Raw genomic sequence first — 14,442 nt, 5'->3', positions numbered from 1 at the left:
CTCCGTCGGCAGTGCCATATCTTTATGGAGGTCCTTGGTTCGCCACCCCACCGCCAGCTTGGTTTGCTTCTCCACCATCGCAAGCCATGCGGAGTTCATCTGTATGTCCTCTCCCTATGGCTGCCAAGACCAACATCGAGTTGCAACACGATTTTGAAGAATGGTAAGTTAGTTGCGAATTTGTCATAGTTCTGTCTAATATTTCAGATTTTATATGCCTGTTACTATTGTGTTCGTGCGTTAAATGAATTTGAAAAGATATTTTTGCGATCTATGTTAAGGACCATGTTAAAATTTTACAATTTTTTTCATGAATGTTAGTATACGTGATGTCGATTAAAATGAGAATCAGATGACATTGGCTGTAGTAGCATTTTTTTACATAAAACATAGCATGTGAGTTTTATTACTTAATCTGCATTACTAAAAAAATGCCTATACCATATCCTGAGCTGGGATCTTTATCTAAAATTATTTTTAGTCCCTTGCTGTAAATCAATCTCTCCCCACAATAACCCTAAACCCTAAAGTGAGGATATATTTGCGACTACCCACAAGTGAGGATATAGAGCATATACTACAGGTTAACGAGTCTCGTGGCTTTCCAGGTATGCTAGGGAGTATAGATTGCATGCACTGGAGGTGGGAGAGTTGTCCTAGAGCTTGGAGGGGCCAATTCACCCGTGGTGACTACAAAGTCCCAACAATTATCCTTGAAGCGGTTGCTTCACATGACCTTTGGATTTGGCACGCTTTCTTTGGTGTCGCTGGTTCTAACAACGACATCAACGTGCTGAATCAGTCCCCTCTATTCCTTGAACAAGTTAGAGGGGAGGCTCCTCGGGTTCATTTTTCTGTTAACGGGAATGAGTATAACAATGGGTATTACCTTGCTGATGGTATATACCCAGATTGGGCTAGCTTCATGAAATCTATATCACTTCCACAAACAGAGAAGCATAAATTGTTTGCTGAACGTCAAGAAGGGGCAAGAAAAGATGTGGAGCGGGCTTTTGGAGTGTTGCAAGCCCGTTTCAACATTGTGCGCTGTCCAGTGAAGAAGTGGAAACGGAAGAGTGTTGGGAAAATCATGCTAGCTTGTGTGATTCTCCACAATATGATTGTTGAAGATGAGAGAGAGGATGCGATATGTGACATTGACCTCAATAGAATTCCTAGGACATCAATAGTCCTGCCTCCTGAAGTAACTTCTGGTGATAATCCATGTTTTACTGATGTGCTACGTAGAAAATCTACTATTCGTGCTCGTTCTGTGCATACCCAACTGATAACTGATTTAATTGAGCATATTTGGTGTCGGTTTGGACATAGGCAACAGGCATAAACATGGTAGGGTAATAAGCATGTGGTTTCTTTGCCTTTTCTTTGCCGTGTGTAGATTATATCAATTAACCCTTGTGTCTAATTTATTTCAGGAACATGCTCTGCTCAGTATGTCCAAATCATGGAGCTTCACTTCTCAAAGGTAGCTTATATGAACTAAATTTAGTACTTGGCCAGATTACTTACAGACACATTCTTGTGATGATTTACTTGAACTAAATGTACTCCTAGTTCAGACTACTAATAGCCACAGTTCAGTATTTCTCTTTTCTTTCTTATGATGCAGTAGCATGGTGTTTTGTTATTGCTTTTACCTGCTAAACTCACTTTTAATTTACTTGTTATGCATCTGGGCATACTGCACACTGTTACGAAATGGTCAATGAAATTCTCAATTTTTATGGCAGTGCAACTATTTCTTTGTAAGATATACCAACTGCAGAAAAATGCATGTACTGATTACTCCTTTTAGTGAGGTTTCACTGAAAAGAGATTTCATTGTTTCATTTATTCATCAAGTGACAAACTACTCAGGATATTATATGTGTTTTTCTTCTCCCATTAGGTTGATGATAGCTCAGGCAATGGTAATATGATGCAATGATCCTGCTATCAAGGGTCTATCTTCGATGAAGAAATCAGTCTATCTTCGATGAATAAATCATTCTCACTTGTTGGACAGCATATTTATATGTACTTTTGCTTAATGCCCTATTGTTGATGTGACTTTTGGATCTGTAAACCGTTATGTTTATTTTGCTTTATCCTCTATTACCTTGTCAGTTCTTTGGAACTACAGATATCTTTCATTACCATGTCCTTTTGTTAAGACTTGTGTTCGGACTGGCATGATATTATCGATTAATCTATGGTATTTGAGTTATTGTTATATAGTAATACTGTCTTGTAATTGTTATACTATAGAGATTTTGGTTGATATGGTATGTGAATATGCTATTGTCACAACTGGCTACAAAGATGCAATTCACTCTTGATCACACACATTGATATGTGCATGATATAATTTACTATTTGATTATGAGGTGTAGCCAGCCAACAGACAATCTATTGTACTAGTAGCTGGCTTTAGCAAATGGCTATTAGTCAGCAACTGGCTATACTATTAGCCTTAGCCTTGCTCTCAGGGCGGTGCCGGTGCAGGCTTTGGTTTGCCATAGTACGAGTATTGTGCTACTGGTTGCTACTGCAGCGTTCTAGTAGTAGTCCATACTGGAGTACGCTGCAGAGGCAAGCGTGACAGTAAGGGAAGCGAATGAGAGATCCTATCATCAACCGCAGGAGCAGTAACACATAATGTATCACTAGTACCTTGTACCTTGCACACACTTGAGAATGAAATACTACTGGAGGTGGGTTAGCTTTACGGTTGGTTATTTAATTTAGTTTGGAACTTGATGGGATGGGATCTCACTCTGCTTTAATCGCACTCGCATCCCACTGCTTTGCTTTCTCCTGATGCATGATCTCTTTCCCTCTCCCCTGCAGGCTGCAGCTCACAGCTTGCATTGTACTAGTACACTGTACTACTCTACTCCATTGGACTCCAATAGCACTATCACACTCGCATTTAATCTGATTGATACAGTACTTGTTCACTGGAGTAGTATTTCCCAGCCAAAGTTCTCTATCAGTGCCCTTAAGTTATAGCATTAGCTAATTTGGGTGTTGGTGCCTGGCTAGAAGGAGCTACTCTAGGTAATTAAGATGATGGCTCCTCTCTGCTGCTGCCTCCTGCGCGCGCGGCGGCTCCTCTTCTTCTTCTTCTTCTTCTTCGCCGTCGCCGTCGTCTTGTTCTCCTCCGTCTCCGTCGCCCAGATACCTGGTGAGTCTAATAATCTCTATATTTTATTTTATGGAGTTGTGGGTCAGTGAGTGAGATGGTACGTAATGCGTGGGCAGGGTTCCAGAGCATCGACTGCGGGGGCTCCGGCAACTACACCGACGAGGTCGGGCTGGAGTGGACGGGCGACGAGGCGTACGTGGGCGGGGGCGCAGGCGCGACGGCGAGCATCTCGTCCATGTCGGGGCAGGGGCGGCGGCCTTACAGGACGGTGCGGTATTTCCCAGCGGACGGGCGCAAGTACTGCTACAGGGTGAGCGTGAAGGCCAGGACGAGGTACCTGGTGCGTGCGAGCTTCCTGTACGGCAACTTCGACGGCAGCAGGGTGTTCCCGGAGTTCGACCTGTACGTGGGCGCCTCGCGGTGGTCCACCATCGTCATCTACGACGAGTCCAAGGTGGTGACGAGGGAGATGGTGGCGCTGGCTCAGTCCGGGCCCTCCCTCTCCGTCTGCCTCGCCAACGCCACCACCGGCCACCCCTTCATCTCCACCCTCGAGCTCCGCCCTCTCAACGCCTCCCTCTACCACACCGCCTTCGAGGCCGCCTTCTTCCTCTCCCTCGCCGCCCGCATCAACTTCGGCGCCCCCACCGCCGACCCCGTCCGCTACCCCGACGACCCCTACGACCGCGTCTGGGAGTCCGACATGGCGCGCAGGCCAAACTTCCTCGTCGACGCCGCGCCCGGCACCATCCGCGTCGCCACCGACAACCCCGTCTTCGTGGCCTCCGGCGAGCGCCCGCCGCAGAAGGTGATGCAGACCGCGGTGGTGGGCACGCTGGGCGCGCTCACCTACAGGCTGGACCTCAACGGCTTCCCGGGCAGCGGGTGGGCCTGCTCGTATCTGGCGGAGATCGAGGACGACGCGGCCGCCACGGCGCGAAGGTTCAAGCTCTACATCCCGGGGCTGGCCGAGGTGAGCAAGCCGACGGTGGACATCGGAGAGAACGCGCCAGGGAAGTACCGGGTGTACCAGCCGGGCTACGACAACATCTCGCTGCCGTTCGTGCTCCCCTTCGCCTTCCGCAAGACGGACGACTCCGCCAGGGGCCCCATCCTCAATGCCATGGAGATCTACAGCTATATCCCCATACTCCCTGCCTCGCCCGACGCCGTCGCCATGGACGCCCTGGCGGCGCGCTACCAGCAGCAGCAGCACAGCTGGGCGCGGGAGGGCGGCGACCCGTGTGTTCCCGCACCCTGGTCCTGGCTCACATGCACCTCATCCAGAGTCATCGCCATGTACGTACGTCGTCACTCTTTCAATTATTCCCGGGCGTTTCCTTCCTTGGAGTAGTAACGTAGTACGGTACGGGTGCAGAAATCTTTCAGGAAACAACTTGACAGGCGCCATTCCACCGGAGCTAGCGGCGCTCCCATGCTTACAGGAGATGTACGTAACACAAGCGACTGACTCGCTCTTAATTCCATTAATTAAGCTGATCGATGAGCTCTCTTCTCTGACGAATTTGCAGCCGGCTTGACAACAACATGCTGACAGGCCCAATTCCGGACCTCAGTGCTTGTACAAACCTGACAGTCATGTGAGTAACTCAATTCACCACTTGCACGCACTTGCACCAGGCTTATTTCTGTTTTCCTTTTTCTACTAGTATATACTCCTTATGTCCATATGATAAACTAACAATATTGTCGAATTGAAATTTTCTTTTGCAGACACTTAGAGAACAATCAACTGGAGGGCAGTGTGCCGTCATACCTAAGCGGTCTGCCCAAGCTCAGCGAGCTGTGAGTCTTTTATAAGTGAGAGATTTGTTAAGAAAATGCATGCTGATAATTAAATTATAAGAGAATCGGCATGGTATGTATAAAATGCAGGTACCTAGAGAACAACAGGCTGTCTGGAGTCATTCCCAGGGCTCTGCTAAGTAGAACCATTGTTTTCAAGTGAGTGATATATATGATGTATGCCTATAATAATAATGAAATAAAATGAATGGTGAAATTAATTACTCCAGTATATGCGCGCGGCATATGTACGTATGTTTGCAGGTACTCAGGGAACAAGCATCTCCGAGTGGGGAAGCAAGAGGAGGAGGAGCGGAATGTGATAATTGGGATATGTGCGCTGATGGGAATAGGCTTGTTGCTTGCAGCTGCCCTGTGCTATGCCTATAATGTTAGAGTTAGCGGGAGGAAACAATTACAAGGTGCTAGTGCGGGTGGGAACAGCAAGAGCAAGAGCATAGTCGTGTCCGCGGAGCAGAAGAAGAAGGCAACACCAGTAGCAGCAGGAGGAGGAGGAGGAATAGACAACATGATGGCGGCTATGGCAGCGCGGGGTCCGTTGGAGTTCGAGGTGAGGGAGCTGGAGGAGGCGACCAGCAAGTTCGCGAGGAAGATCGGGTCGGGCGGGTTCGGGGTGGTGTACTACGGGAGGCTGGGAGACGGGAGGGAGATCGCGGTGAAGGTGGCGAGCAGCAACGAGTCGATCCAAGGGAAGAAGCAGCTGGCCAACGAGGTGGCGCTTCTGTCCAGGATACACCACCGCAACCTGGTGGCGTTCCTGGGCTACTGCTGGGAGCGCGACAGCAGCAGCTACATGCTGGTGTACGAGTACATGCACAACGGCAGCCTCAAGGAGCAGCTGCAGATGATGAGCATGAGCTGGCTCCGGCGGCTGCAGGTGGCGGAGGACGCGGCCAAGGGGATCGAGTACCTGCACTGCGGCTGCACGCCGGCCATCATCCACCGGGACATCAAGACCAGCAACATCCTCCTGGACGCCCACATGAGGGCCAAGGTGTCCGACCTGGGACTCTCCAAGTCCAACAAGGCCACCAACTCCACCACCAATACCATCACCACCCACGTGCGCGGCACCCTCGGCTACCTGGACCCGCACTACTACGTCTCCCAGCAGCTCACCCACAAGAGCGACCTCTACAGCTTCGGCATCATCCTGCTCGAGCTCATCTCCGGCCGCCCGCCCATCCTGCTCACGCCCGGCGCCGGTGCCATGGCCAGCCTCGGGCCCTGGGCCAAGTCGCACTACGAGAGCGGCGACATCGAGGCCATCGTGGACCCGTCGCTGCGCGGCCGCTACCGCGACGTGCACTCGGTGTGGAAGGTGGCCGAGACAGCGGTGCGGTGCATCGACGCCGATCCCCGGGGGCGCCCGTCCATGCCCGAGGTGGTCAAGGACATCCAGGAAGCCATCGCGCTGGAGATGCCGTCCTCGGAGTCGGAGAGGCCCGCCGCCAGCTTCTTCTCTCCAGGGGCGGGGGCAGCCGGTGCGCGCTCCTCGGCGACGGTGCGGTCGCACGACCTCGTCATGGACAACCTCATGTACGACTCCAGCTTCTGCGATTCCCTCAACCTGCCCCGCACGCCCAGATAGAGACATGCTCGATCGTCTCTACTCCTATTTTTCTGTTTAATTACTTCATCACGCGTAAATTACGCGGCTGGTATTATCTTTTTATAGGAGGCTGGTATTGTTTTTCACGCTTACATTTGCTATATTATATTTATTTCTATCTACAAATATTCTCTTAAATTGAGCTATCATTGCAAATATTATTGTTTTTCAAACATGATATATTAACTATGAAATGCAGAGAGATGAGAAAGAATAAACACCATGGATAAAAATAAAATATTAATTTTTAACCTGCCCCGTACATCCAGATAGAGAAACTCGCCTTTACTCCTAGTTTTATGTTTACTTTATTATACTAACTAGCATCATTATATTTTATCTCATATAATAAGCATATGTATTTTCTTAATTTATTATTTAAATATATTAAAATGACAAGTTTTAAATTTTGTACTAACTTTACCAAAATACTAATGTGTAATATTCATACTGTGTTTTATATACGTGATAGTTATTAATTATTTTTAATATCAAATTTTAGTTATTTCTAAATTATATTCCTATATGGACTATAGACTCGTCTTCCAATATTTCTTATTTTTTATTCTGAATTTTTGTTACTTGTAAATTGTATTTCTATATAAACTCTAAGCTCTTCTTCCAATATTATTTATTTCTAACTCTGAATTTTCATTATTTCTAATTGTATTTCTACGTGGAATCTAAACTCATCTTTCAATACTCTTGTTTTTTAATTTCAAACTTCAGTTACTTCTAAATAGTATTTCTATATGGACTCTAAAATCTACTTTTATTTTTTTTCCCAAAATTTTAGTTCATTCTAAAATCCTATATGGATTCTATATTTGTCGACTTTTGAGGTCACAACTATGATATTTTCATGTTATGGAGACCGTTGGTACCAGGGGTATATGCAAGATTGAAGTAAAAGAGACGTATGCAAGGGTTTATACAGGTTCGGACCCCTTATCTGATATGTAATAGCCCTACTCCTGTTGGTCGTAGCCGATGTTGCTTTATATTCATCAGAATCACACAAGTACAATATTTGGGATAACCTATCTAGTTGTCGTCGACTTGGCGACATAGATAACCAACACGTAGTCGACGACAGGGTAGTCTTTCTCCTCGAGTACGAACTCATTGAGATCAGATATGGCCTATATCCATCTTGTCGGCCTCCGCAGGCACCATATTAGGTCTATCTAGGCTTATCTCTGATGTCGATGTTTGACGGCGTGTGTTGGTGTCTATTCTGACTTGTGTGTCGATCGGTCTGTCCCTCCTCCTCCTAGAAGGTCTTATATTTATACTCATAGATGTTCTCTTGTTCAAGTAGAACTAGGGAGACAACTATGGATACAATACGAGTAATCCTTGTCGTTTTCATATAGAACTCTACTCGTCCTTCATTATCCGAAACTCTTTCTATATTTGAGATATGATTCCATATAAGACTTGTGTATGGTGGGTCCTGCCGAGCTTAGTGGGTATGTGGTATCCATAATTATGACAATACTCTTCTTCTAATATTTCTTATTTTTTTATTCTGAATTTCTATTATTTCTTAATTGTATTTCTATATGGACTTGATACCCTTCTTCTAATATTCTTTATTTTTTAATTCTGAATTTCAGTTATTTCTAAATGGACTCTGACCAAATTTTAATTTTTCTATTTTTAAATTCGGAATTTCCATTATTTCTAAATTGTATACCGGCATGGACACTAGTCTCTTTTTCAATATTCCTTATTTTTTAATTCTTAATTTCAGCTATTTCTAAATTGTATTTCTATATGAACTCTATTTTTTTTCTTTTACTAATATGAAAATTTCTAGGCTGTAAGAGCAAATGTGGAGGTTCTTTTATTTATTACTTTAATAAGTTGTTAATAGAAGATTTCTACTGGTAGTAGTATTCCTACTGTACTAGAGAAGTATGCAATCAATAATGTACAGTATAACTCTGTTGACTTTTGAATGACTAGCAAAGTTAGTACTAACTAAGTACACTAATATAAAAAAAAAGACACACATATGCGCGCGGTCAGTAGTCAGAGTTTTGGGCTTAGAATGAAGAAACGGAGTGAATGGTGGATGGGCCTTTATTGGGCCGTAGCAGGCAGAAGGAAAGGGAGGCCCAGCTAAGGGCCGAATGGGTCAATTCACAAGCACGCGGGCGGGCGGGGGGAGGGATGGATTAGGGTTTCCTTCCTTCCCTGTCGTCCCCGCCGCTCCACTCCCACTCCCACTGACCCGAGACGCCGCCATTTCCGCCTCTTCTTCTCTTAAACAAAAAGCCAACCCCTCCCGCCCCCGCCCCCGCCCGCTAAACCCTAAACCCCAAATCGCTCTCTCCATTTCCCGCCGCCTCCCCTCTCGCGATCCATATCCATCCATTTCTCTTGGCTCTCCGCCCGATCAATCGATCCGCCCCCAGATCGCGGCCGCCGGTAGCTAGCTGCAGCTGCAGATGGATATGGATTCTTCCTCCTCCCCGGTGGACAAGGTGGATCCCGACGAGTGCAACGGCTCTAAGGCTTGCGCTGACTGCCACACTACCAAGACTCCGCTATGGCGCGGCGGACCCGGAGGACCCAAGGTGAATATCCCATTCTTCTTCTTCTTCTTCTTCTTCTTTTGGTTTCTGTGTAGTCGTATGTTGTTTTGATCTGATCCGAGATCCGATCCATGATCCCTTCTTCCAGTCGCTGTGCAACGCATGCGGGATCCGGTATCGGAAGAGGCGGCGGGCGGCGCTCGGCCTGGACTCTGCCGCCACCGCCACCGCCACCGACGGAGCGGAGCAGCAGAAGAAGACTAAGGCCAAGAAGGAAAAGGCACAGGAGGAGGAGGTCACCATGGAGCTCCACACGGTGGGCTTCCGCAGCAAGGACGCTGCTGTGCTCAAGCAGCGCCGGCGGATGCGCCGCAGGAAATGCCTTGGCGAGGAGGAGAGGGCCGCCATCCTGCTCATGGCACTCTCCTCGGGCGTCATCTACGCCTGAACCTCCAACCGAATCAACCTCTGGCGCCATGGCAGGAAGAAGAAGCAGCGATTCCTTCCCCTCTCTTTTTTTCCCTCCCCCCGGCGCTATGGCAGTCACCGAAGCTAGCTAATAATCAATCTTGTCTTGTGGTGTAGTAGCTCTTGTTGTTCTTGCCTTAAGCTGTAACGACGTCTGTAATGCGACTCTTTGTCTGTGTCTCTGTACTAGTACTAGTAGTAGTAGTTTACCGCCTAACATTCAAGTTTGGTTTCTCTGCAATGTAACAAGAGAAGAAGAAGAAGAAAAAAAAAAAAGAGCTAAAGCTGGAGCTGGAGCTTGAGCTTGAGCTTTGGTTATTGATCAATCATCCATCCTGTCTGTTCGTGCTGGTACTGCTACTTCTCGGTTGGTTGTGCGCCTGTTACTGTGACTGTATAGATGATGATGTGCCTGCCTGTATTTCCTCCTTTGATGCGTTGGTCAAGTCACAGAGGTCAAAGGGAAAAGCCAGCGCCATTACTACTACTTGTATTCTCATTTGGCGTATATAAAGTACTAGTCTACGTGATCAGGTGTTACTACTATCTTTTCTACTTATAGAAAGCAACTGTGACTGATGGAGGAGTCATTGGCCCTCTTCTTTTCTCCAACAAAAGTTGGATTAAGGCCCCTTTGAATCAAAGGATTGAGAAAATGATAGGAATATAAATGTAAAACAGATAATTGCAAAACACACGAAAAACACATACAAGAAACCTAATACGTGCGCGCCGGCAGCACGCACACACGGCCCACCGACGCGTGCGCGATTTTTCTTTTTTCTCGCTAACCTCTATCGTCGTTTTCTTTTTTTCTTTTTTGCTTTTTTTCGCAGTTTGATGCTGTATGGGTAGGAGAAAAAATCATAATTAGTTTCACTAGTGAATAGTTTCCTATTTTTACTAGTAATTTTTAATTCTGAACTTAAAAATTTTTAAATTTGGACTTGAAAGTTTTCAAATCTCGAGTTGAAAGTTTTTAAATCTGGATTTGAAAGTTTTCAAATCTTGAGTTTAAAATTTTTCAAATCTCAAGTTGAAAGTTTTCAAAATTTTCAAATCTAAACTTGAAAGTTTTTGAATCTCGAGTTGAAAGTTTTCAAATCTCGAGCTGAAAATTTTCAAATTTCAAGATGAAAGTTTTCAAAATTTTCAAATCTGGACTTGAAAGTTTTTGAATCTCGAGTTGAAAATTTTCGAATCTGAGTTGAAAGTTTTCAAAATTTGACTTTAAAAATTTAAATCTTTAAGTCGAAAGTTTTCAAATCTAACTGAAATTTTTTTAATCTATTAGTAAAAAAATCTTCACTTTTTTTCTAATTACTGTCATTAGCGTTAACTAAGGGGTTAGTTACGCGCGCGCGGAAGTGCGCGTCGCCGGCGCGTGCGCGCGAGCTAGCTTCCCCCAAACACAGGAATGACCGTTTGATTAAACTGTAGGAAAAACGTAGGAATTGGATGAGAGAGATAGACTCAAAGGAAAGATACCAAGAGGTTGAAGCTCTAAATTTCCTCCAAAATCTCTATAGGATTTGTCCATTCATAGGAATTTCAAAGGATTGGATATGATTCAATCCTTTGTTTCAAAGGGCTTCATAGGAAATTTTCCATTAGAATTGAAATCCTCCAAAATTCCTATGTTTTTCCTCCAAATCAAAGAGGCCCTAAATTTTGGATACTCGTGGCACGCTTTTCAAACTGCTAAACGGTACGTTTTGTATAATAACTTTCTATATAAAAGTTGCTCTAAAATATCATATTAATATATTTTTAAGTTTGTAATAATTAAAACTCAATTAATCACATGGTACTACCACCTCGTTTTGCGTGAAACACTTAATCTTCATTTTCATCTTCAGGAGATTCAAACACCACCATTGTGCATCGTCAAGGAAACCACAGATCTTTGGACCCATTGTCGACCAAAAATCCATCATTAAATCTTTAGATTTTACTCCTTCCCTTCCAAAATAACTTAACCTAGAATGGGATATGATCCATCTTAAAACAACGAATCTGGACAAGCGATCATTAGATATGCATTGTGATTCATGCGCTAAGGTGCTTCTTTTCCTACTCTGACAGCCTCTTCTTCTCCGATACTGATAAAAGCTTAAATTTCGACAGAGTACCTATGAATTAAGGTCCTGGATGGGGGTTGGAGGAGGAAGGCAAAAGAGGAGGATGTAATCGGACTTAGAGGGATAACCATGGGAGGTACCTACGAATTAGGGGTCCTGGATGAGGGTTGGAGGGGGAAGGCAAAAGAGGAGGATGTTATCGGGCTTAGAGGGATAACCATGGGAGGTGACGGCGGTGCCACACCGAAGCCACGGGATAGATAGGTAGTGGTATGTTGGTGTTGGTGGTGGGAGCAAAACAGAGCAACATATTAAGAGGCACTGAGCGGTGGTGGTGGCTGATCTGGCGACGGGGAGCCATCTGAATAGGGGCACCTCACTATTGTTGGATTGGAGGAGGGAGGAGGGAGGAGGCCAGCCCAGGAAAGGGGATGCCTCCCTGTGCCGTTGACGTCTTCTGCCTAGCAGACAAGACCGGGTGATAACATGCTATGCGGAGGCGACGGTGAGAGGCGTCAAGCGTCGTTCAAGAATGCGACACTGAGGGAAAAAGAAAAAAAGATGAAAGGAATTAAGGTTGGGATATATGCACGAATCTCAAAGTAATCCAACGGTTAAAAAAGTATTTATTATATCTATTATATTATTAAAACAACTTTGAAAAGAGACACCACGTTCGCTGTGGGGGCTAGAAATTTCCACATTAATCGGAGAAAAAGAAAAGGAAGTCCAAGTAAAAATACAACTTAAAAATAGCTGAAATTCGGAATTAAAAATAGACAATATTAAAAGAAGAGTCCATATAAAAATCCAATACAAGATTAATCAAAATTCGAAATAAAAATATAATAAAATCTGAATCTAGAAAAGAAAAGGAGAGTCCAAATAGGATTAAAATTTAAAAATAACTGAAATTCGGAATTAAAAATAAGGAATATTGAGAGAAGAGTATATATAAGAACCCAATAAGAGTTTAATTAATATTCGAAATAAAAATAAAAATAAAATCCAAAATTAGCAAAAAGAAAAGAAGAGTTCAAGTAAGAATACAATTTAAAATTAACTTAAATTTGAAATTAAAAATAAGCAATATTGAATGAAGAATCTATAAAAGAACCCAATACGAGATTAATTAAAATTCAAAATAAAAAAAAATAATATCCAAAATTAGAAAAAAATTAAAAGAGAGTTCAAGTGGGAATACAAACAATTTTGAAACAACTGAAATTCAAAAATAAAAAATAAAAATATTAAAAGAACACTATATGTTATTAATTAAAATTTGAAAAAAAATAAATTCTGAAATTAGAAAAAGAAAAAAAAAGATTTCAATTAGGAATAAAATTTATAAATAACTAAAATTGGTGATATAAAATAAATACTATTGAAAAAAAGACCATCTGAAACCCATGACGTGATAAATTAAGTAAGAGGCCTATAAAAGAGTAGAGTAGTGGCGGTTAATACAGCATATAAAAACTATTAGTAAAACAACCAATAGAATCCTAGTAATGATTAATAGAAGGAACGACATGCATGCCGTGAAGCAAATGGGTAAGGTGGTTGCTGGGACTTCTAGAAAGAAAAAAATAAATCCCATTGATAATCATATTCGATTTGTAAAATCTCAATGACAATAAGAAGGAGAAGCAGCGGGCGGGGTGTATAGGAGTATAGTTGCAGAGCTACCAACAGTTGGCAGAACTTCTAGAAAATAAAAAATGAATTCCAACGATAGTTATGTTCGATTTTTAGAATCCCAATGACAATAAAGAGTACGCGGTGAATAGGCCGTAGAGGAGTATATAGTGCCAGCGTTTGCCAGTACTTCTAAAAGTTATAAAAAATGAAACCCAATAAGACAATAAACTCTAAAAACTTCTAAAAACTACCAGGTATGATTTTTAAAGGTTCGGAACTTCTTAAAAAATTAAAAAAATAATGAAAATCATGTTCGATTTTAAAATCTCAATGGCAATAAAAAAGGGTGGCAGCGGGCGAGCCATAAAGGAGTACAATGGCAAAGCCGCTGATGGTTTAGCGAGACGTCTAGAAAGTTAAAAATGAACCCAAATGATAATTATGTTCAGTTTTTAAAATCCCAATGACAATAAAGAGAAAAGGTAGTGGATGGGCCGTAGATGAGCATAATGACCGTGTTTGACGAGACTTCTAGAAATTATAAAAAGAAACCCAACGAGATAATAAACTCTAAGATTCAATTTTTAAAGGTTTCAAGGAGAATAAATAAAAATAGTGGTAGATCGAGCAAGCAAATAAATAAGAATATGACATAAGTAAGGGGTAGCAGCTGGTGTAACTTTTAAAAACTATATAATTAGAAATACGGGATGATAAGGTTTGGTCTTTTAAAGTCTTTTGACAACGAGATATCTACTTAATAATTTTTAAGTAAAATTATAATGAAAAATATATAATTTTGTTTGGGTGCTTGCCACGCAATTGCGCGGGCCATTCAGCTAGTTTATATATACTACTTCGTTTTTTTAACCCTTTGCAATTGTTTCGGTTTTGTAACTCAACTTAGCAATTGCGTGATACGGGTAAGATAATACTAGTCGTCAGATAGTTGAGAAAAATCAATACTTAATATTGAAGTACGAAGATGTTGTTTAAGTCGTGGAAAAAGAAAATTCAGAAAAATATCATGGAAAGGAGAATCTGTGGGAGGGGAGGGGAGGGGACGAGGGGACAGAGACCAAACCAAAGCACCATGGGCTGCCCCCGTCGCCGTCATCAATC

At 43.3% G+C, this 14,442-nt stretch overlaps 2 protein-coding genes across 2 annotated transcripts; both read left to right on the top strand.

Annotated features, from left to right (window-relative positions):
• The first annotated feature begins 2,714 nt into the window (after positions 1-2,714).
• LOC127770175 (probable LRR receptor-like serine/threonine-protein kinase At1g67720) lies at positions 2,715-6,730 on the top strand. Its single transcript, XM_052295843.1, has 7 exons — positions 2,715-3,187; positions 3,265-4,447; positions 4,527-4,598; positions 4,681-4,749; positions 4,883-4,954; positions 5,045-5,113; positions 5,219-6,730. The coding sequence occupies exons 1-7, from the start codon at positions 3,070-3,072 to the stop codon at positions 6,564-6,566; spliced, it is 2,931 nt and encodes a 976-aa protein (XP_052151803.1). The 5' UTR covers positions 2,715-3,069; the 3' UTR covers positions 6,567-6,730.
• Positions 6,731-8,848: 2,118 nt separating this feature from the next.
• LOC127770320 (GATA transcription factor 16-like) lies at positions 8,849-10,106 on the top strand. Its single transcript, XM_052295989.1, has 2 exons — positions 8,849-9,172; positions 9,279-10,106. The coding sequence occupies exons 1-2, from the start codon at positions 9,044-9,046 to the stop codon at positions 9,576-9,578; spliced, it is 429 nt and encodes a 142-aa protein (XP_052151949.1). The 5' UTR covers positions 8,849-9,043; the 3' UTR covers positions 9,579-10,106.
• The last annotated feature ends 4,336 nt before the right edge of the window (positions 10,107-14,442 follow it).

Source organism: Oryza glaberrima, chromosome 1 (assembly GCF_000147395.1).
Source record: "Oryza glaberrima chromosome 1, OglaRS2, whole genome shotgun sequence".
NCBI classification, from domain to species: Eukaryota; Viridiplantae; Streptophyta; class Magnoliopsida; order Poales; family Poaceae; genus Oryza; species Oryza glaberrima.
Note: the sequence above shows the minus strand (reverse complement) of the source record. Positions and strands in the feature narration are given on the sequence as shown.